This window comes from Morus notabilis, unplaced genomic scaffold (assembly GCF_000414095.1).
Source record: "Morus notabilis unplaced genomic scaffold, ASM41409v2 Scaffold451, whole genome shotgun sequence".
Taxonomy (NCBI): domain Eukaryota; kingdom Viridiplantae; phylum Streptophyta; class Magnoliopsida; order Rosales; family Moraceae; genus Morus; species Morus notabilis.
Genome location: NW_010361080.1, coordinates 376939 through 400900, shown reverse-complemented (window position 1 = coordinate 400900; position 23962 = coordinate 376939). Strand labels below are relative to the sequence as shown.

Below are 23962 nucleotides of genomic sequence, written 5' to 3'. Positions count from 1 at the left end.
TAAGAAGAGAGCTTGACTTTAAGATTAAGTTAGTACATGGTACAACTCTTATTTCTAAGACATGATACAGAATGGCACCACTCGAGCTGAAAGAATTAAAGATTCAGTTACATGAATTATTAGACAAAGGATTCATTAGATTGAGTTTTTCTCCATGGGGTGCTCCAGTGTTATTTGTGAAAAAGAAGGATGGGACAATGAGGCTGTGTATTAATTACAGGGAGCTGAATAAGGTGACAGTAAAGGAGGATTTGATGATTTGTTTGAGCCATTACAGGAAGCCACCGTGTTTTCCAAGATAGATTTGCGATCTGGATATCACCAGTTGAGGATAAAGGAGGATGATGTACCAAAGACTGCCTTCCATACGAGATATGGGCATTATGAGTTCTTAGTTATGCCATTTAGATTGACCACTGCTCCAGCAGTGTTTATGGATTTGATGAATAGAGTATTTAAGGATTTCTTGGATAACTTTTTGATCATTTTCATTGACGACATCCTTATCTACTCTCATTTGAGGGAGGAGCATCCTGAGCATCTGAGAATAGTACTAAGAGCTCTTAAGGAAAAACAATTATATGCCAAGTTTAAGAAGTGTGAGTTTTGGTTGAAAAAGAAAGCATTTCTCAGGCATGTGGTCTCAAAGGATGGAATTATAGTGGGTCCTAATAAGATTGAGGCAGTGACAAAATGGCCCAGACCAAGTAATGCCTCAGAGATTCGTAGTTTTCTTAGGCTGGCAGGGTATTACGGGAGGTTTGTTGATAGATTTGCAAAGATTTCCAATCCTCTTACACATCTAACTAGAAGGAATGTGTAGTTTCAATAGTCTGATGCATGTGAAAGCAGTTTTCTTGAATTAAAGAACAGGTTGGTGACAACTCCAATTCTTACCATTCCTATAAGTGATAAGGGGTTTGTGGTGTATAGTGATGCCTCTAAGAATGGATTAAGGTATGTTTTGATGCAAGATGGAAAAGTCATAGCTGATGCTTCTCATCAATTGAAGGATTATGAGAAGAACTATCTCATTCATGATTTAGAGTTAGCAACCGTTGTATTCGCACTGAAAATATAGATGGATTATTTATATGGTGAGCGATGTGAGATTTATACAGATCATAAGAGCCTGCAGTACTTGTTCACCCAGAAGGTGCTAAATAAGAGGCAAAGGCAGTGGTTAGAATTGATTAAGGATTATGATTGCATCATCAACTACCATACTGGAAAGGCTAATATGGTGGCAGATGCTTTGAGTCGTAAGTCTTCAGAGTTCATAGCGGCTATGTTACTGATACAGATACCTTTGGCAAATGACGTATAAGAGTTGTAATTAGAGATTTTGCCTTATGGATTGATTGAGAGATTATCTGTAATGACACTACAACCTAAATTGTTGGAGAAGATTAAGCAAAATCAAAGTTCAGATCCTTATCTATGTCGGTTAAGGAAAAAGATAGAAGTAGGTGAGAGTAAGAGCTTTCAGATTACTAGTGATAGAGTAATAAGGCTTGGAACTAAGCTATGTGTTCCAAATGATAGTGAACTGAGGAGGGACACAATGGAAGAAGCTCATAACACTCCTTATTCAATTCACCCTGGTACTAGCAAGATGTATAAGGATTTAAAAGTTCATAATTGGTGGTCAAAAATGAAGAAAGATGGTGAAATTTGTGGAAAAATGTCTCACTTGTCAGCAAGTTAAGGGTGAACACCAGAGACTAGTAGGTACATTGTAACCTCTTGAGATTCCACAGTGAAAATGGGAAGACATTGCAATGAATTTTGTGACTGGGTTACCAAGGACGAGGAATGGGTATGATTCGATCTGGGTAATCATTGATAAACTGACTACATCAGCCCATTTCCTTCGAGTTCGCACTAATTACTCCACGGATCAATATGCACGAGTGTATGTGAGGGAGATTGTGAGACTACATAGAGTACCGATGACTATTGTTTCAGACTGAGGCTCCCAGTTTACTTCCAACTTTTGGAAAAGCTTACATCGAGCTATGGGAAGTAAGTTGACTTTCAGCACTACATTTCATCCTCAGACAGATGGTCAGTCTGAGAGGACTATTCAGATTTTGATGGATATGCTGAGAACATGTGTTCTAGACTTCCAAAAGTCTCGGGGTAAGTACCTACCTTTAGCTGAGTTTGCATACAATAATAGTTATCAAACTACCATTGGTATGGCACCTTATGAGGCTTTGCATGGTAGGAAATGTAGATCCCTAGAACATTGGGATGATATGGGTGAGAGAAAGTACCTTGGTCCTGAATAGGTATAGAAAACTGAAGAAGCAATTCAAAAGATCCGCAAGAGAATGTTGGTCGCTCATAGTAGACAAAAGATGTATGCAGATGCTAAAAAAAGATGTGGAATTTGAAGTAGGGGAAAAAGTTTTCTTAAAAGTTGCACCTATGAAAGGGGTGAGAAGATTTGGGAAGAAAGGAAAGTTAAGTCCTAGGTACATTGGTCCCTATGATGTAGTGGAAAGAATTGGAAAGGTGGCATATAGATTAGCTTTGCCATCATATTTGGGTAGTATACATGACATCTTTCACATACCCCTGTTGAGGAAATATGTTCCTAGCCCCTCACATGTGCTAAAACAAGAAGATGTGGAGCTTAATAAGAAACTTGACTTATGAGGAACAACATATTCAGATCTTACACAGGAAAGAAAAAGAATTGAGAAATAAGAAAATCTCCCTAATCAAAGTCCTATGGAAAAGTCAATCAATGGAGGAAGCAACATGGGAATTAGAAGTTGAGATGAGAATTAAGTATCTGAACCTATTTGGTAAGTCAAATTTCGAGGACAAAATTTTTGTAAGAACTAGAGAGTTGTGATGCCCAAATTTCACACATACTAGTTGGCGAATGCATTGCATGATTTTACATTTATATGCATATGAGTTATATGTTTTATCTGTCATCAAGGTGCATGATCAGGTTGATAATGTTAGTTAAAATACTTAATCTTTCAGACGAGTGGAACATCAAATTCCCTAAGAGGATACCAAAGAGCCTCAATATCAGTTCTAAGGCTCGAGGTAAGTAGAATATCACATGTGTCACCAAAAAAGTCATACATATGCTATGTGATTCAATGTTCTGATATGTGAGTACACGACATATGCGTTATTGATGTTAGCATAACCACACATGCATGACATGGTGTAAAGATATGTACCATTGAACATAAAATGAAAATAATGAATATTAAAAGAGAAGAGAGAGTTAAATGATGGTTTTGTAGTTTTTGACGGGTTTTGTATCTCTAAGGAGACTGCCAGACCTCTTGCGGCGTGGGAAGCATCTCCAATGATCATGGGGAAGGATTTGTGTTTATTATGATTAGCCCCACGTTACGGCATTTTATAATATAATTTGTGATCGCTAGGTTGAAAGACTTTTGTCTTAATAGAGACTTGCGGTGTGGGAAGCTTCCTCGATGATCATGAGGAAGCATTGGTTTTAAATGTGAAAAATGTGTTTTGCCCCACACGACGGCATTCGCTGTTATGTATGTTGTGGCCACAAGGTCCGATGAGGTATCTAGGATACTACCCTGTCTAAGTAATTGTGCGTATAAGATAAAAAAAAATGAATGAAAAGTTAAAATGTATGATGTTAACAAGTCATGAGCTTATGCATATTTTCATTGTTGCTATATCATGCATTATTCTATTTACTGGGCTTTAACTCACTTATTTTTATGGTGATGCAGATGAGGGTACATCTCAGCATTAGTTATGGACTAGATGGTTGACTGGCGCAATCCTGAGGACTGAGACATTTGTATATGGACTAACCGACCTTTATTTTGGAAGCCCTCGTTGTACTTAGGGATTGTGTGAGCTAGTGGGGGTATACATGGTGTAAGGCTGAGCCTATTTTGATAGATGTATTATATTGTATATGTTTGGCCAGTTTGTTGGAGTATATTATATATATTTTGATTATCTTTGCTTGTTAGGAAGTTTTAAAAGTTTAAATTTGTCCGTATTTTCATACTTAATACATGTAACGTGTTAGGTTAAGTTTAAGGGAAGATTACAAAAGGGCGGGGTGTTACACCCGAATCTTTCTCGTCAGTTCCTTGAATCTACGAAGATGTGTGTGTGGGCACACCTGAAACAAAATGAGTTAGTGAATAAACACTCAAGTTTTCTATGAACACTAACACTTGCACGATGTGGAATTTGGGAGAAAATTTTTCCTTTTCACACACGATAATTCGGCCACCTATGCTAGGAGAGAGTAAAAATTGTTCTCTAATTTTCTGTAATCTCTTATTTATAGAGTAGTAGTCAGACTCCGAGAAGAAGTCTAAACATTATCTCCAAGATAAAGCTTGATAATTACCTCTCACTTATAATTTGATTTTGAAACAAAATCCACTCTCTCTTATCCACATGTTGGCCAGCCACTGCAGGGACATTCCTCCTTGTAGTAGGCACAATTGCAGCTAAGGAATAGGACAAAATTATACATTTATCATGCAGTCTAATTTTGACTCAAATTCAAATTCCAATTTAAGTCAAACTTAAATCAATTTGAATTTCAAATTGGAAAACTTATCAAATAAGTCAATTGGATAACTCGGAGAGCAAGCAACTGAGTCCCATAGAGATTCACACTGTGCTAGGCTTTCACACTATGTGAACACCTTCACATTTTTTTTAAAATTCAAATTTAAATTTAAATAATCACATTATTTAATTTATAATTAATTCTCAATTAATTATTCTTGAGCGTTTTAGTTTAGAATTCCATAATTCTAAAATTCTCATTTTACCCTCAGTGTCTTGTATGATTACAAGGATGATGCAGGGACACATAGACCTATAATTCTGAGCTCCAATAAAATTAATAATTAATTAAACTCTTAATTAATTAATTAATTCTATTAATTTCAAAAGTTACTCCATTATAAACATGGAATCGCACTCTCGTAATTATAGATGTAAATTACTTCTAAATTGTGAAGTGTTTATTTGATATAGTCATTATATATAGATCAATCTTCCATAAATAACTCATAATTAGAGCTAGATGAAATCCGTTAACCTTTCTAATTACATCTTTATCCTTGAGTACCATTGATTCTCTAATGGACAGTAATTCATAAAACAAATTCATGAATCGGAGCTCTTACTAATCCAAATACCGAATCAACCCTCAAGAGAATTATTTATCTACTTCTTTCTTAAGATGGAATGGATTCCATCTCTTATAATAATATTCCCGGCTACTCACTTCATCATGTCTCCAAAATACAAGGAATAGAATTCAAGATCTCAGAATCTGTACTGAGTAAATCAAAAGACATAAATCCATAAATAGGAGTCTCCTAATAAATCATGATTGAGATCATTCTATATATGACAATTGGTACACTCAATTAGAATTTCTATACTTAACTACATTTTAAGTTTTAGGGCACCATGATAACTCTTAGAAATTAGAGTTATCTTATGCATTTTTAGCTTAAAGTTTGCTTAGCCAAGAGTGTATTTCATTGTTTTCTCTGTGTTTTAACTTAGATTTTCTGATTTTACATTTTACCTTGTTAAATCCTGTACTTGTGCTGCTCCTGGGTTAAGAATGAGTGATTTGAGTCAAAAAGAGGTTGAAATATGCCTAAGTTGTGATTTTACAAATTGCAGGGAGAGTGCTATAACATTATGGGTGTAGCTGGCAAGTGGTATGACATTAGCGCACTACTTGGAGGAAAAGGACAAAAGATCCATGTGAGCTGATTGAGCTGTATAGTAGTGTGGACCACTTCAGCCCTTATCAATTGACACCTCAGCCCTTTTTGTTGCCCTAAGAAGGAAATGCTTTCTGTAAAGGAGAGTAGCAGCCGAGAACAAAAGGAAAAATAGAAGAAAAGAAGGATAGCGCAGTACATGACCCAAAAAGAGAAAAGGAAGACCAGACGTGAGAGAAAGAAGAAAAATTCAAGAGAGAGAGCAACATCAAGGAAGATCCAAAGAGAAGGACAAGGAGAAACTCTAGAAGATCTAAAATCCAGCTCCTCGATTCTTCTTCCTTCCTTTAGCTTAACTCTTTGTTATGTTTGTTATTAATTAAGACATGGATTACTCTAGAAATTTAGTTTCTGTAATTATCATTATGAACTAATTCATTAAGCTAGATCTGCTAATGGACCCGAGGTTGTAAGGATGATGGTTGCTTGAAGAATGTTGATCTAGTCAACTTTTTATCATTCTTAACGAGTAAACTAGTTGATTTCTGCATCTATACTTGGTGATTCATTTTTTGTGGGACGATATTCGTACTCTGTACACTTTATTACTTGTCTGCGACACATGCATTTACAAGCATAAAAATCACGCAACACACTATCAGAAAGAAATATTTAAGTAGGATAACGTTTGTGAAAATAAAATAATGTGAGTAAATGAAAGAAAAAAGTTAAAAAAAATGGCAAGAACGAAAAATATAAAATTCTAGAGAAAAAAATAAAAGGAAAAAGAGAAGACGGAAAGAAAAGAAAACCATCAAAAGGCCAAAAATAAAAAAAATAAAAAAATAAAAACATCAAAAGCAAAAGCAGAAAAAAAAGAAGCAAAACGAGCATTTCAACCAAAACACTCATTTTGCTTGAAAAGTAGTTTTCATTGACTAGTATTTTTTTCAAATTTATATATAGGTATAGATATATACATTGGATGTTCTCACTTACCTCACTTTACTTTTCGGTAACGTTGCCTCACCCGGTTAACTATTGGATTAAGTTAAATAAAATCGAATGGACTTGTTTAAATAATAACGAAACAATAACGTGTATGAATAAAACAATACGACAAACAAATATTTCAAACGTAAGTCTAGCAACTCTACGAGATTACAATAATCTAAACATGAAAGGATGGAAAACTGGGTTCATTACGAAGAGTAGTAGGTTATTACGAGATTTAGTTAAAATAATGTGGAAAACAATTGAAGTACACAAATCAATAAAATTATTTCGTAACGAATTAATACCGTACAAATGGTAACATTGTGAGAGAACAAGAATTGCAACATTACACGTTGGTCTCAATAAATGTATCACTTACGAAAATAATAGAATTGTTAACACAATTTTATTAACACAATGGAAAAGAATTAAAGTTTGTAAAAGGATAATAACAATATGACAAATAATTATTACAAACGTAGGTCTATTAACTCTACAACATTACAATAACCTTACGATAACATTAAGCCTTGTTATTGTTTTATTTGCCTAACATTAAAGTATTAGCCTAATTTTGTAAACATTACTATAATTACTTTATTATGTTTATTATATTTAATAAATTGTGCACATTTTACTTTTTATTTTATTCAAATTTTAACAATTTATTTTCATAATTTAAATAAGTATGCAACTTATATTTATTATTTCATCACCCTATGATTATAATAAATATTTTAATTATGATTAACTTTAATATAATAAGTACATAGCTTATTTTTTTAAATTGAAAATACAAAATTTACTTAAAAGATATATTAATATTTTTACACCAGTTATTCTGAGTGTAAGTAAACGCATGAATGCGCTTTGTAGTGATTTCGATTTCGAATCTTGTCACCAAATAAATAATTTATTCTGATTCTGATTCTTCACTCCGAATTCTATCCACTTCAAATCTTACTCACTCCAATTCATAGTTATTCCGAGCATGTCGTGTATGTATCAACTCATGCATGACCAAGGAAAAAATGGCTGATAGGGACTTATTACGTACGGCAGATATTAATGCTCAATCTCTTCATATAGTGGTAAGATCACGAGCACTAATATTATATACTTTTCATAGCCTATAAAGACAACCCGATGGTAAATTTAAGACATGTAGAAGAATTTCATGATAGTGAATATGAAAATCTATTGGTAGAACACAATTTTTAAAATATAATATCATCTAGAAATTATATTAAAATAAAAAAAATATGAAAATTTTATCAAACTCGATAAAAATCTAATGATTCAAATTGTATTATGTTGATAGAATATTTTTTCATATTTATCCGAATCATCCAATGTAAAATTCCCTATATCTTAAGCAACACTAAACATGACATGATATCTTTGTTTTTTTTTCCTTTTTCTTTTTTGTTCACATAGTCACTAGCCACGAGCATTAGTTTTTGTCCTTGTCTTTTTGGCCAATCAATCGTCACATGACACATTTTTTGGACCACAAAATGCTTCTCACCCTTTGAGTGTTCTAAACATTAGCCATGCATTACTTTTTAGCATTTTCTAAGATTTCTACGTTAATGATAAACAATTAGACTAGTAGTAGTAACCTTGTAGGTTTACGTATGCAATAACCATTTTGTACACGTGTACGCATCTTATTTGCTAAAGTTTGTTTGGATATCGACATTAAATTAATATTGAACACACGGGGACCAGCCTGACGTGAACGGTGCTAAACCAAATCATCGTCCACAGATTTTTTTTAATCCACTGTTGAACATGATTAGATTCTCTAATTAAGAATAATACACTCACCAAATAGTAAACAGTAACATAAGGAATATGCTTTTCGGATCTGATTTGATGTCAGAAGAATCTGGCGGGGATAATACTTCAGAATATTGCACATTCCAACTTTTGTTTATAATTAAATTAAATACAAAGTTCTAAAGAAAAGAAGATCCCTATGTTGACATGGAAAGTATTGAAAAAGTTTATAGTCATGATGAACATGAGATTTTTAATATAATTATGTTAGAATGCATATTGAAGGGACATGGTATGATTATTTAGTATAAAATATTAAATGATTAATGAAACATCTTTCATTTTTTCTTAAAAATGTTGCATAAAATTTTCCCACATATTATGTTTTCTTTTCTTTTCATTTTTTATATTTTCTAGCGAAATTTGTAGCCTAAAAAAGAAAAGAAAATTTTAAAATAGTATTAAATAATATTAGTAGGACATAATTATGAACTAACGGATCTTTATTAAGTGTTACTAAATAACGTAGTTTTACTTGAAATTATATCACTTGCTAATATTTTTTCATACTATACTATAAATTCTCAAAATAAAAAACCAGGCTTACTACTTTTAACATGGACTTTTTATTCTAAAAACATAGATATAATTTTTTTTAAAGAAAACTTGAACATAGATTAACTTATAGATTATAGATAATGTGAGATGTAAAAAGTTCTTTTTTTTTCTTGAAAAGTCTTATTTCTACATTTAAAAAAAATGAAAAGCAGTATTTCAAAATAATTTGTTCTTTTGAAAATTCCCAATAATTTTCCCATTGCCTAGTAAGAGTTATTTGTTTCATGAAATGATTTTCTTGCGTTATTTTCTGTAGAATTAAAAAATGGGGAATCACCTGGTCAGAGTCTCAACAGAGAGGCACGGCTTTCAGTCCAGTCCCAAATGGACCCAAAATAACTGTCCTGTATTTTCGGCCTTATTACCACGTGGCAGACAATCCTTGGCAGTTTCATACACTAAAAAGACGTAGGCCCCACAATTCCCCCAAAAAATATCCGTACACACAAATACATCTACACAACGACACCATCTCCATTTCATCTTCCTTTCTCCCTCCTCCACCATCCTCTCTCTCTCTCTCTCTCTCCTCCTTCACTTTCTCTCTCTAAACCCAGACGCACTTTCTCTCTCCTCTCTCCCTGTTCCCGCAACAATGACGGACACGACGGACGACATCGCCGAGGAAATCTCGTTCCAGAGCTTCGATGACGACTGCAAGCTCCTCGGCAACCTCCTCCAGGAGGTCTTGCAGCGAGAAGTCGGCCCCGAGTTCACCGAGAAGCTCGAGCGCACTCGAATTCTCGCTCAGGTTTTTCTCTTTACACTGATTTTCTCTCGTTGAAGAAATTCATTCTTCCATTGCTCTCTCTCGCCTGCTTACAGTACTTACTCCGATGCCCGATGGCGATCGTTGTAGCTGCGTTTTGCATGTGTTTGTATTTTCATGGATTTCTATGAGTTTTTAGGGATCGTAGTTTTGGATGAGAAAACAGAGGAGTGAATTTATGTAAACGGAGACGATCTTTGATCTGCGATGTTTGGGTTGATCAATGAATACATGATTGAGCTTTTTGCATGAGGTTGAGCAATGGTAGATTTGAATTTATATTTATTATTACAGTTTTTGTTTTTGTGTTTGGTTGGGGGATTTGTAAGGTAGCAAATGGTTAAAACTCCATCTGTGATATTTTCTTCACATTTCTTGAATTTCGCGGCAGCCAAACGTGTTTAGCTGTGAGAAAATGAGTAATGAATGGGGTCTTTGTGTTCAGAGTGCTAGTAACATGAGGATGGCGGGGATAGAAAACATGGCAGAGCTGATCGAGAAGCAGCTCTCTTCAGAGATATCCAAGATGTCCTTAGAAGAGGCTTTGACCCAAGCTCGCGCGTTCAGCCACTACCTCAATTTAATGGGCATTGCCGAAACTCATCACAGGTACTAATATTATAGTATGTTGCTATTTGCTCTTATTTTTTTATCCCCCTTTCTATTACTCTAATGGGAATCAACAGGGTGGACTGTTTGGCCATGCTCTCTGTTTTTCGGTTCTCAAAGTTGTGTTTTCAGAAATACAACAACAACAACAAGCCTTAATCCCATCTTAATTGGAGTCCGCTATATGAATTTCACTTTTCTACACAGCTCTGTTCGAAATTAGACTTTCCTAAAGGCTTAGATCTAGAATATCATTCCTAACTACTTCGATTCTTGGTCTATCCCTCCCTCTCCTAGTATTAGGTATAAGAATGTCCTCCTAAGCATGAAAAAATTCAGTTGCTTTTACAGAACAAGGATTTTAGCTTGTAGAATTTACTGGATAGTTTAAATTAGCATACTTCTCACGAAGTTCTAATTGAGCAAGTATGACGCTTCTGAGATCCTAAAACAGGATGTTGTCTTTGACTAGGTTCCTAACAGTCTGAAACTGAGCATTGAATTTCCTTGATTTGTCTCCGTGGAAACAGTTTTTGACATATTTTTTTGGTTTTGAATCTCAACGACACTTCTTCGTTTCTTAGTAGGAAAATAAAAATTGAAAAAGAAAACCTCAATGGATTTCTGGTTTACTTTGTACAGGGTTCATAAGCAAAGGAATTTAGAACTTCCTTCAAGATCATGTGATGATGTCTTCAATAAGCTTTTGCAGGGCGGGCTTCCCCCAGAGGAGCTTTATAACGCTGTTTGCAAACAGGTGTGCAGATCATTATATGTTTCCAGATTCCAGTTTTGTATATGGTTCTTTGCATATTATACCAGGAAAGAAAGAGATTCTTGAACTTATTATATCAAATTGAGGTTATGCATTTGTATGTTTCCTTTGCTTCTTCAGCTACTCATAGAATATCATATATATTTGGGTTGGTGCTGATGAGTTGTTCAGGCTTCCTATTCTTAAGTCTCAAGTTCTTGTTGCTGCAGGAGGTTGAGATTGTGCTTACTGCACATCCCACACAAATCAATCGACGGACCTTACAATACAAACACATTAGAATTGCTGTAAGTTGTGATTGGTTGTGTCTTAAATATGTTGTAACTGCATCTCTTGTCATAAACAGACTACGTCTTTTGCAGCATCTTTTAGATTATAATGACCGGCCTGATCTAAGTCATGAAGATCGAGAAATGCTGATTGAAGACCTGGTACTCTTTCTCCGAGCTCATTTTCTCCTTCAAAAATGTCTTTTCATGGGGTATTGGATGGGAAGTTTGTGTCTTTGTTAATGTGGGAATTCTTAATATTCTGTCATCTCTGTTTCCTTATTTCATTTTTAGGTGAGAGAGATAACTTCAATATGGCAAACAGATGAACTTAGGCGACACAAACCTACAGCAGTTGATGAAGCTAGGGCAGGTTAAAACCTTGATCCCTGTTTTAAATTATTGGAATAGACCATCTTTGGCTCTCAGTATGTGATTTCATACTAACTGAAATCTCTATTTATTTTCTCAGGTCTGAACATTGTGGAACAGTCTCTTTGGAAGGCAGTGCCTCATTATTTGCGGCGTGTCAGCAATGCTTTAAAGAAGGTGTCTTTTTTTGAATTCTTCTTCTTTTGCTAGGAGATTCTTCATTTTCAGGAATCTGATGTTTGCGATACATTGATACACACATTTAAAGATTCTCCTTGGTATTCCTTTTATTTTGTTTTTCACATTATTGGATTTTGTCTTATTAATTTACCAGCACACTGGAAAGCCTCTTCCATTGACTTGCACACCAATAAAGTTTGGATCTTGGATGGGAGGAGACAGAGATGGGAATCCCAATGTAACATCAAAGGTAGGAACTTTATTCTGTATGGTTTTATTAACCTTTCCAACAACAGTCTAGTTTCTACTGATCCTGTTACACTGTAGGAAATTCCCTCAGTCTTGGGCTGTTATTTTGTAGTTTACTCATAATGAGACTTTTGCGTCTCTTTCTTTTGCTTATTTCAGGTTACAAGAGATGTCTCTCTGTTGTCTAGATGGATGGCTATTGATCTCTACATCCGGGAAGTAGATAGCCTCAGATTTGAACTATCCATGAGTCAATGCAGTGATACATTATCAAGACTGGCACATGAAATTCTAGAAGGTTTTCTTCCAATTTATTCAGAAGCTCTAATAGAATTGTATTATAATCGGGTTCCTCTTATCTCATGTCCTAATAGGAAATTTTTATGTTATTAGCTTCCAGTTTATCTTGGTTTTGTAGCTTGGTGTGGGAAACCTGAAATTTATTATTGCCTGTCTATCTGTCCAAACTACAATGAGAACCATTCTGATGTGTGCTGATAAATTTGCATTTATTTTTCCGAATATGCATTCAAATGGACAAATACATAGCCTTTTAAAACATCAACATGATAAAATAGAAAGCTTGTCCTTGCATCATCTACAAAAATAAAGTATGTACTGCTCATCTCTCTATGTTTGTTCGGAGATCCATTCAAACATCAACATAACCAAAATACAATAGAAAGCTTGTCCTTACATCATCTAATAAAAATAATGTACTTACTGGTCATCTCTCTTGGATTTCTTGAAGATGCATATTCATATTTTGAATGTTATGTACGCTTGTGATTACATTTGATTGAACATATTTTTCTATGGGAATTATATTTGCTTCTGCTTACATATAACAAATAGAATCGAATTTTTCTTACATGACTTACAAAATTAGAGTACATATTGGTCATGTCTCTTGGATTTCTCGAAGATGCATATTTATAGTTTGAGTGTTACGTGCACTCATGATTGCATCTGATTGATTGCAAATTCTGTAGAAACTCCATCTGACCATCGGCATGAGAATTGGAATCAGTCTATGAGTAAAAACCTATTGAAGCTACAGGCTTCAGCCCTTCCAACGCAACTTCCTGCTAGAGCTGATCAACCATCCTGTACTGGTAAACATGTGATCTCCACACAAACCATAGCCATCTTGTTAATAATGCATGCTAATGTATATTCCAAGATTTTGTTTCTTGGAATATATTTTCCAAGATTTTTTTTTTATTGTCTTCTAGGTGCTGCAGATCCCGTGTAAGTATGGAACACAATGCTTCTTCCCATGGTCTAACAAAATGATTCTCTGGATATATATGATTATTTGAGTTGAATTCAAAGTTGCGCAACTTGTTATTTGCAATGCATTCTAAGAATCATCTTCATGATTTTGATAATTTATTTATAATGACCTCTTCCATGTAGAATGCAATGACAGTGGTTCTCAATATCCCAGACTAGAAGTTCCTGGGACTGACTACAGGCCATTGAATCGTCAGGTAAAACAACTGTACTTACCATAGTAACTGCCAATTTAGTATATTTATTTTTGTCTCGTTTATTAGGGTGGTCAACCTTCTTCAAGGTCGGGTTCCTTGTACCACGATTCAAATCTCAACTCAAGGATATTATCCAATGGATCTTCTGCTGCTCCTATTAATTCTCAGTCTACTGTGCTATCAAGGGCTGCTTCATTCAATTCTGGTCAAGTGCTTGTTCAAAGGAAACTAGTCGCTGAATCTCAGATAGGAAGGCCCAGTTTCCAGAAGCTTTTAGAGCCCACGCCTCCTCAGTGGCCTGGCATTGCTCCTTATAGAATTGTTCTTGGCCATGTCAAAGAAAAGGTACTGCTTTGTCATTTACGTGATATCTCAATAATGAAAACTGTGGTGAATTGACAAAGAGAAGCTGAAATGAAAACTTCTTATTTTCATTCATATTCATCACGGTATACACTGCATACATATATACATTCACTCCAGTAACCCTACCATTAAGTCTGTATCCTATCAAATTAGGAAACTAACAAATTAGGAAACTATCTCTAATTCTAAGGAAATAATCCATCAAACTAATTGCCTAAAATCACCTAGTTGTACACGGCTTTCCAGCCTGTATTCCATCTATATACAATTTTTTCCACACTCCCCCTCAAGCTGGTGAATAGGCATTTTCCATTCCCAGCTTGGATACAATAGTCTGAAAAACTGAGCTATTCAGCCCTTTGGTAAGGACATCAGCAAGTTGTCCATGTGTAGACACATAAGGCATACAAATCAGCCCACTTTCTAACTTCTCCTTAATAAAGTGTCTGTCGATTTCAATGTGTTTGGTCCGGTCATGTTGTACTGGGTTGTGAGCTATGGTGATCGCAGATTTGTTGTCACAGTAAAGTCTCATAGGGCCGTCCCACTTGACCTTCAAATCTTCAAGAATAATCTTCAACCAAAGTAGTTCACACACTCCTTGAGCCATGGCTCTGAATTCAGCCTCTGCACTTGATCGAGCTACCACGCTTTGTTTTTTACTTTTCCAAGTTACAAGATTCCCCCCAAGAAAGGTGCATTATCTTGATGTCGATCTTCTGTCAACAATTGACCCAGCGTAATCGGCATCAGTGTATGCTTCAAGAACTAACCCTCCATTTCTTTTGAACAAGATACCTTTTCCCGGCGTTCCCTTCAAGTACTGTAGGACTCGATAGGTTGCTTGTAGATGGACTTCCTTTGGACTATGCATAAACTGGCTAATTACACTCATTGCATATGCGATATCTGGTCGTGTGTGAGACAAGTAAATGAGTCTTCCCACCAAATGTTGATACATTTCCCTATTTACTGCGGCATCTTCCTCTGCTTTCCCAAGTTTTAAATTTGGGTCCATAGGTGTGATCGCTGGTTTGCATGCTGTCTTGCCAGTTTCCTTGAGAAGATCTGTGACGTACTTCTGTTGAGAAATGAAGATTCCCTACTTCGAGTGAGCAACCTCAATACCAAGAAAATACTTCAACCTTCCTAATGCTTTAATCTCAAATTCCTTAGCCAAATGCTGACTTAAGACATGCTTCTCCTTAGAATCATCTCGTGTCAATATTATGTCATCAACATACACTAAAAGAGCTGTAACTCCCCCTGAAGTTGAATGCTTAATGAACAATGTATGATCCCCTTGGCTTTGCCTGTATCCCAAAGTCAGCATAACTCTTGCAAATCTCCCAAACCATGCTCGTGGTGACTGCTTAAGGCCATATAGTGCCTTCTTCAATCTACACACAGTGTGAGTAGTCAAATTCTTCCCATATCCTGGTGGAACCTCCATATAAATCTCCTCCTCTAATTCCCCATGTAGGAAAGCATTTTTGACATCAAACTGCTGCAATTCCCAACCATAATTCGCCGCCAGTGACAACAATACTCGTACTGTATTCATCTTTGCCACAGGGGCAAATGTCTCTAGATAATCGATCCCATAGGTCTGAGTATACCCCTTTGCTACTAACTGCGCCTTGTATCTCTCAATCGACCCATCTGCTCTATACTTCACAGTATACACCCATTTACAACCCACTGGTCTCTTTCCTTCTGGTAACTTCACCAACTTCCAAGTTTTGTTCTTCTCCAACGCCTCCATTTCCACATTCATAGCTTGTTTCCATTTTTTATTAGCTAAAGCCTCGGACAAGGTGGTTGGAATGGTGATGGCATTTAGGCTTACAAGGAAGGCTCTATGAGATGGTGAGAAACTGTTAAAGGATAAGAAATGTGCAAGAGGATATAAAGGTCGATTTGTACATTCTCTAGTTCCTTTCCTAATGGCAATCGGAAGATTCTGATCATCATTATCTACTAATTCAAAATTATCTTGTAAAGGATGGTCAGAAATTGTTACCTCATTCAAAGGGTTTGAGTTGGATTCTTGGATTTGCACAGGTTCTGGAACAGCCTTCCTCCTTCTTGTGAACACATTGCCTTTGCCAAATCTTACATTTTCCAGGGCAGAATTGGTTTTTTCTTGTGGTTCATTTGGTGTTACAGGTACGAGTTCAAGTCTGGGTATGGACTCAGTGGGTATGGATTCAGGATCATGGTTAGAACAAGATGGACTGGGTGTAGCAGGTATAGGATTATCTGACTTGGGAATTGAGGACAAATCAAGCAAAAAACCTTCCTTATCCTCTTTCAATGAACTCTCCCCCTGAGGATAAGGATTAGAGAAATAGGACTCTTGTTCAGTGAATGTGACATCCATCGAGACGTAGAATTTCTTTGACGGAGGATGATAGCACTTATACCCTTTCTGAGTTGAAGAATATCCTACAAAGACACACTTTAGAGCCTTTGGATCTAATTTCCCCCTGTTTTGACTATGAACATGGACAAAGGAAACGCCCAAAAATTCTAGGAACAAGGTTATTTGAGGTATTCAGGTTTGGGTAAAATGATGAGAGTATGTCCATGGGCCTTTTAGAATCTAAAGTTCTCGAAGGCAAACGATTTATCAGATGACTGGCTGTAAGGACTGCTTCCCCCCAAAAAATCTTAGGCACATTTTTTTGAAACAATAAGGCCCGGGTTTTTTCAAGAAGATCACCATTTTTCCTTTCTGCTACTCCATTTTGTTGTGGAGTGCTGACACATGACGATTCGTGTATTATTCCCTCTTTCTGAAAGAATGGAGTCAGAGTTTGATTGAAATAGTCTCTAGCATTATCCGACCTAAATCTTTTGATTGAGACCCCAAATTGATTTTTGACCATGGAATGGAAATTTGGGAATACAGTACTAACATCAGATTTTTGTTTAAGTAGGAAAATCCATGTAACACGAGTACAGTCATCAATAAAAGAAACAAACCATCTTACCCCAGAAACATTAGAAACAGTGGATGGACCCCAAATATCACTGTGAACAAGATAAAAAGGTAAGGAGCTTCTTTTATTACTAATCTGAAAAGGTACACGCTTGTGTTTAGCAAGTTCACACACTTCACACTGAAATCTTTCAACATCTTAACCTTTAAACAAGGAAGGAAACATGATTTTAATAACTATAATGATGGATGTCCAAGTCGACAATGATGGAGAAAATTTTTTTCTTTATTAGATAAGACACACTTTGCTATGAAGGAAGAAGGTTGACTACCCTGGATCATGTTCAACTGACTTGGTGTTTCAAGATGGTAGAGGCTGTTCCTTTCCCTAGCAAGTCCAATCGTCCTCCCCGAACCCTTGTCCTGAAATACACAATAATTATTATGAAAAATCACATTACAACACAAATCTTGAGTGAGTTTTTGTATAGAGATCAGGTTTGTGGATAGTTTAGGAACATGAATAACATTTCTCAAAGTCACAAATGGGCTTATTTTGACATTCCCTAAACCGGCTACAGTGATTGAGGATCCATTGGCTGTGGTTACTTTCCTATTGCTTGGACATGGAGTAGGTTGAAAACACATTGTGTGAGTGTGTCATATGGTCGGTTGCTCCTAAATCCATGACCCAGGAGTTGGCAAGGGTTGTGTCCGAAACATTTAAACTAATGGAGAAAGGAAACTCACCTGAATATGCCAAGGAACAAGTACCGGGAGTTTCTTCAGTCTTACCAAGATTGCTGATGAGTGCTCTAAATTTCTCAATCTCCTCTTGGTTGAGACTGCTCAATTCCTTTGATGTTGATTCTGCTTGAGGAGTCACAGCAATATGGGCTTGTCCTTTGCTTTGTGGCTGATTCCCTTTCTGTCCCCATTCACGGCTTGGTGGCTTTCCATGAAGCTTCCAACATGTATCACGGGTATGACGAGACTTCTTGCAATAAGTGCACCAAAGACTATCACGATTTTGGAACTTTGGCTGGCTGTTTTTTTCTCCTTCTGGTGCTATACCTCTCTCCATGTTTGTGACATGTTTGTTATTACCAGCAGCCACCATAGCCGAACTATTATTGGTTTCTGGTTCAAGCATCAGCCCCCTTCTGCTCTCTTCACTTCTAATTAGAGCCACTACTTCATTAAAACCTGGAACCTCTGGCTTCCCAAGAATCTGTATTCTTACTAGATCAAATTCTGGGTTGAGTCCAACCAGAAAATCATAGACCCTGTCTTGTTCAATAAATTCTTTTAAGATAGCTGCATCCTCGGGGCATTTAGTTTTAATAACTCGATAATGATCCAACTCCATCCATAAGGTTTTCAATTGGTTTGCATATTCAGTGACAGTCTTATTACCTTGTTTTGCCGCTATAGTTTTCACCTTAACTTCGTATACTTGGGCTGCGTCCCTAGCTTTGGAGTAAGTCTGTTGAATAGCATCCCATATGTCCTTGGCAGTAGCCAAAAACATGCAGGTGTCACTGATTTCAGGAATCATGGAACTTCACAACCACGCCATGATCATAGAGTCTTCTTCATCCCACGCTTCAAACTTCGGATCATCTGGTTTAGGACCCGTTCCCAAAAGATGGCTAATCTTTCCTCTTCCCTTCAACACCGTACGGATGAGTTGTGACCACTTAAGGTAATTTGATCCATCTAGTCTATACGCTGCCTGGATGTTCTGCAATTCTCCAGGTTGCTGAGGCCTGATTATCTCCTCTGTCTGGACAGCCTTAGTCTTCCCTGTTTCTGACATGTTGGACTCCAGCGATAGAATAGATGGCAGCAAGAGAATGGATAGGACGGACAGCAAGATGATGGACTCACAGACACGGTAGGAATTGCTGGACAGAGACTGATGAACAAACAAAGCAAGAACCGGCAATAAAGACCAAGAAAAAAAGGGTGCTGATCAGAAAAGAAAAACTCCAGCAATGAAGGCCAAGCACAGATTTCAATCCCAGAAATTCGAGCCTAAGGCTCTGATACCATGTGGTGAATTGACAAAGAGAAGCTGAAATGAAAACTTCTTATTTTCATTGATATTCATCACGGTATACACTGCATACATATATACATTCACTCTAGTAACCCTACCATTAAGTCTGTATCCTATCAAATTAGGAAACTAACAAATTAGGAAACTATGTCTAATTTTAAGGAAATAATCCATCAAACTGATTGCCTAAAATCACCTAGCTGTACACGGCTTTCCAGCCTGTATTCCAGCTATATACAGTTTTTTCCACAAAAACACCTAAAGGGTTAGTTACGTGTTCAGTCCTAGACTTTGCTTCCAAATAGTATGGCGTTCATTTACTTTGTTGGGTTTGTCAAGGGACCCATTTCCGAACTTGAGGTCATTATGCGGGTTTGGAGAACTTCTGGGTTTTCAAACGGGGAAAAAAAAAAAAAACGTCGCAATGATCTTGTACTTTGCAGTATGGTGAAGCTTGTATTAGATATTATTGTGAAGGCTTTTTTCTTGTCTTTTCTATTTCTTTTTTCCCCTGGAAGTTGCTTTTGAAACAACGGCAAACTCAAATTACACGAGAGTTGTTTAATAAGGAATTTCTTGTTTGAAGGTAATGAAAACAACAACCATGTATACTTTCTCAACAGGATTTTGTAACACCTATATTCTTCAAGTCAATGATAATGCATGTATGTATTTTATTTTTGGTTAGCTAAACAAGCGAGGAACTAGACATGATTTTCCTGTATCACAATCTCCAAATCCAACTTGTCCAAATTTATATGGTTCGTCCTACAAAATACAATATCATATTTTGACCTCTTTTCCCACAATTAGATGATAAATGCATCTTTTATGCCTCTGTGTTCAGCTTATGAAGACACGGAGGGGGCTGGAACTTCTTCTTGAGGATCTTCCTTGTGACTTTGATCCTTGGGATCATTATGAAACATATGATCAGCTATTGGAACCCCTACTGCTATGCTACGAGTCTCTGGTAATCTCTCTACCATCTCTCTCTCTCTCTCTCTCTCTTTCATGGGAAGAAACGGTTGTAATATTTGTTATCATAATAATGACAGCAATCATGTGGATCTGGGGTGCTAGCTGATGGTCGGCTTGCTGACCTGATACGAAGAGTTGCTACCTTCGGAATGGTATTAATGAAGCTGGACTTGCGTCAGGTTTGTTTTACTCGTCTGCTGAATAGTTTGTTTTATTATTTTTGCAGTAGTGAATTAATGCGTCCGTGTTTTGTTTCCTATTAAAAAATAAAAATAATAAACTACTGTCGTTGTACTTGTGGCAGGAATCAGGTAGACATGCTGACACACTAGATGCAATTACCCTTTATTTGGACATGGGTACATACAGCGAGTGGGATGAAGAGAAAAAACTGGATTTTTTGACAAGAGAGTTGAAAGGGAAAAGGCCACTTGTTCCGCTAAGAATAGAGGTAAGGTGTCTAGATAGTGACACGTGGACTATGGTTATGATGCTCCAATCTTTTAAACTGTGTGAGATGAAAATATCAATTACTAAACCCTTTTATTTTGAGAGAGAATTTGTGCTTTTGGTCAAATCCTGGTTCAAACTGCTATTCTTTTCCAATGCAAGTCGATACTTGATATTAGTTTCCTTAAGATAAAGTTAACAGAACCACACGGAACCCGCAGTACATCAATTTACTTTTTTGTATCATCTAATGCTCTCAGGAGACTCTGAGTAATCTGCTATTGACCCTGCAGGGGCTTCTATCTTTAACTTTATTTTACGAATTTGAAATATGTCCTGAAATGTGAGTAACACGAACCATTTAAAGCAAAACAGTTTTTCTTTCCACTACTGTTAATTGTTTTTGCTTTTTCCTCCAGGTTCCTTCCGATGTAAAAGAAGTTCTGGACACCTTCCGTGTTGCTGCTGAGCTAGGGAGCGATTCGCTTGGAGCCTATGTGATTTCTATGGCATCAAATGTATAATGAAGTGTTGCTAATATTAACTCTTAGTCTCATATTGAAGCTATAAAAATAAAGAGCTTCTGTATAATTAAATTAACAAGATCTTGATTGGTACTTTCAGGCTAGTGATGTCCTTGCAGTTGAGCTCTTACAGAAAGATGCACGACTAGCTGTTAGTGGCGAGCTTGGAAGACCATGTCCTGGTGGAACGTAAGCCTCTAACCCCTATACTGGTAGCGCTCCAAAAATTTGTTGAATTATGTCTACATATCCTTTCAGCGGCCAATTAAGCATCAAATAAGAATCATAATAGTCATCATAATGGACTAACTTAAAAGGATGACATCGAATACTGAGGGGAGGGATGAAAGGATACGTACTCTCCCTCACTTTAGTAATAAGATTTTCTGGTACAAGTTATGTTTTGCAAGAAGATAAAGTTGACTTACCTTTTTATTTAATAACTAGTTGGTACAAGATTTAGAATATCTTTTGCATGTTCTGACACAGCTTGAAGAGTCACACTTACAGTTACAATGAATGTTCTATAACTAGAGATGCATCTTTATAGGCTGCGAGTGGTTCCTCTATTTGAAACTGCGAGGGACTTGAGACAAGCTGGTTCAGTGATCAGGAAGTTGTTATCAATTGATTGGTACAGAGAGCACATTATTAAGAACCATAATGGCCATCAGGAGGTAATCCTTGGCATAACATTTTTTTTTGTGGCAAATTTTATGGTCTCCCCATCAGCCATGTGAAGCGTACTACATTGTGACAGGTAATGGTGGGATACTCTGATTCTGGTAAAGATGCTGGGCGCTTTACTGCTGCATGGGAACTCTACAAAGCCCAAGAGGATGTCGTGACTGCGTGCAATGAGTATGGCATTAAAGTTACCTTGTTTCACGGACGTGGGGGTAGTATTGGTCGTGGAGGTGGCCCTACATATCTTGCTATTCAGTCCCAACCACCTGGTTCTGTAATGGTAACTTTTCTGCTTACCTTTTATTATGAAAAGTTGGTTACGATTTTACATCCAAATATTCAAGTATGCTGTAGCTTTTTTATCCACTCGCCTTATTCTAATTAGTGTTTCTGGTGAAGTCCTGTACTTCAATTCTCCTGTTTCTCCTTATCCTGTAGCTTTCTTTCCCCCTCTCCTGTTGCTTCGTTCTTTTCACCATTCAAATCACAACTCAAAGTTTTTACTATACTGTTTTCAATCAGAAAAATTCAAATTCAACTTTTTCTGCTACAGTGTTTTCTCTAACGTGAATTCACTTTTTAACTTAAGTTCTCAATTCAAATGAGCGAAACAAACGGGGTTCACAATTTTGTCTTTTGAAGTTGTGATTTCTTTGAATTATATCTTACTACACCTTTATTTGTCTAGCGTGGATTGTTTAGTGCATATTGCATGTTCCACCTTTTGTGCATTAAACTTTAGTAAATTTTCAATTTCGAAGGAGATAAGAACCTGCTTCGTTACCTGTAACTTGTAATGTACAATGGGCAGGGTACCCTGCGTTCAACTGAACAAGGAGAGATGGTACAGGCCAAATTTGGGCTGCCACAAACAGCTGTTAGGCAGCTAGAAATATACACAACAGCTGTGCTGCTTGCAGCCCTGCGTCCTCCATTGCCACCACGAGAAGAGAAATGGCGTAATCTCATGGAGGAGATCTCAAAAATCAGTTGCCAAAATTATCGAAGCATAGTTTATGAGAACCCAGAATTTCTTGGGTACTTCCATGAGGCTACACCACAGGCTGAGCTTGGGTTCCTTAACATCGGAAGTCGCCCTGCACGAAGAAAGAACTCGATAGAAATTGGTCATCTTCGTGCCATACCATGGGTGTTTGCATGGACCCAAACAAGATTTGTTCTTCCTGCTTGGCTTGGAGTTGGTGCCGGATTAAAAGGTGTTTGTGAGAAGGGACACACTGAGGATTTAAAAGCAATATACAAAGAATGGCCTTTCTTTCAATGTACCATGGATCTTATAGAGATGGTTTTAGGGAAGGCTGACATTCCTATAGCCAAGCACTATGATGAAGTGCTCGTGTCAGAAAGCCGGCGCGAGCTCGGTTCTGATCTAAGGAAGGAGCTCATGGTCACAGAGAAGTATGTGTTGGCGGTTTGTGGGCATGAGAAACTGTCCGAAAATAATCGGAGCTTGAGGAGGCTGATTGAGAGCAGGCTTCCATATCTTAACCCTATTAACATGTTGCAGGTTGAGATACTGAAGAGGTTGAGAAGTGATAATGATAATCATAAACTCAGAGACGCACTTCTGATCACCATTAATGGGATTGCCGCCGGGATGAGGAATACAGGCTGAGTGAAATCTCTTATGCTCTTGCGCATAAATTCTGGAACGAGGATGCTCTTCCCCTATATAGGGTGGTATTATCTGAAGGCTGCCTTCATTAGTATTTTTTCTTTGTTGTGTAGGTTGAGTTGAAGGAATTGTGGACAATATTAACTTTTAAATTTTGCCATTTTAGTGAACTCTCTTGAAAACATTTTGTGGAATTGCTGTTATGCAGCAGTTAATTTCCCATAGAACTGGATTATGCAGGATAGCTATCTTATCTGGTGCGTTTGGAACTCGTTCTAAAATGATTATTTTTTGTATGAAAATGAAAATGAAAACGTTTTCAATTTCAGACAGAAATCATTTTTGAAAATGCATTTGGTAGTTTTTTATCAAGAGATTGTTTTCAGTATAAAAAAACCTATTAATGTCTCTCTCTGCTCTCGAGAGGAGAAAACGAAAATAAAAAATGAAAAATGATTAAAAATTATT

The 23962-nt window shown here is 36.7% G+C and overlaps 1 protein-coding gene across 1 annotated transcript; it reads left to right on the top strand.

Annotated features, from left to right (window-relative positions):
* The first annotated feature begins 9644 nt into the window (after nt 1-9644).
* LOC21408511 (phosphoenolpyruvate carboxylase 4) lies at nt 9645-23740 on the top strand. Its single transcript, XM_010098409.2, has 20 exons — nt 9645-9879; nt 10343-10506; nt 11149-11263; nt 11491-11568; nt 11644-11712; nt 11845-11923; nt 12023-12099; nt 12257-12352; nt 12511-12649; nt 13344-13466; nt 13771-13844; nt 13911-14189; nt 20064-20189; nt 20275-20376; nt 20502-20648; nt 21067-21165; nt 21272-21360; nt 21722-21848; nt 21932-22138; nt 22670-23740. Exons 1-20 carry the CDS (start codon nt 9724-9726, stop codon nt 23492-23494), a joined length of 3171 nt encoding a protein of 1056 aa, XP_010096711.2. The 5' UTR covers nt 9645-9723; the 3' UTR covers nt 23495-23740.
* Nucleotides 23741-23962: the final 222 nt, after the last annotated feature.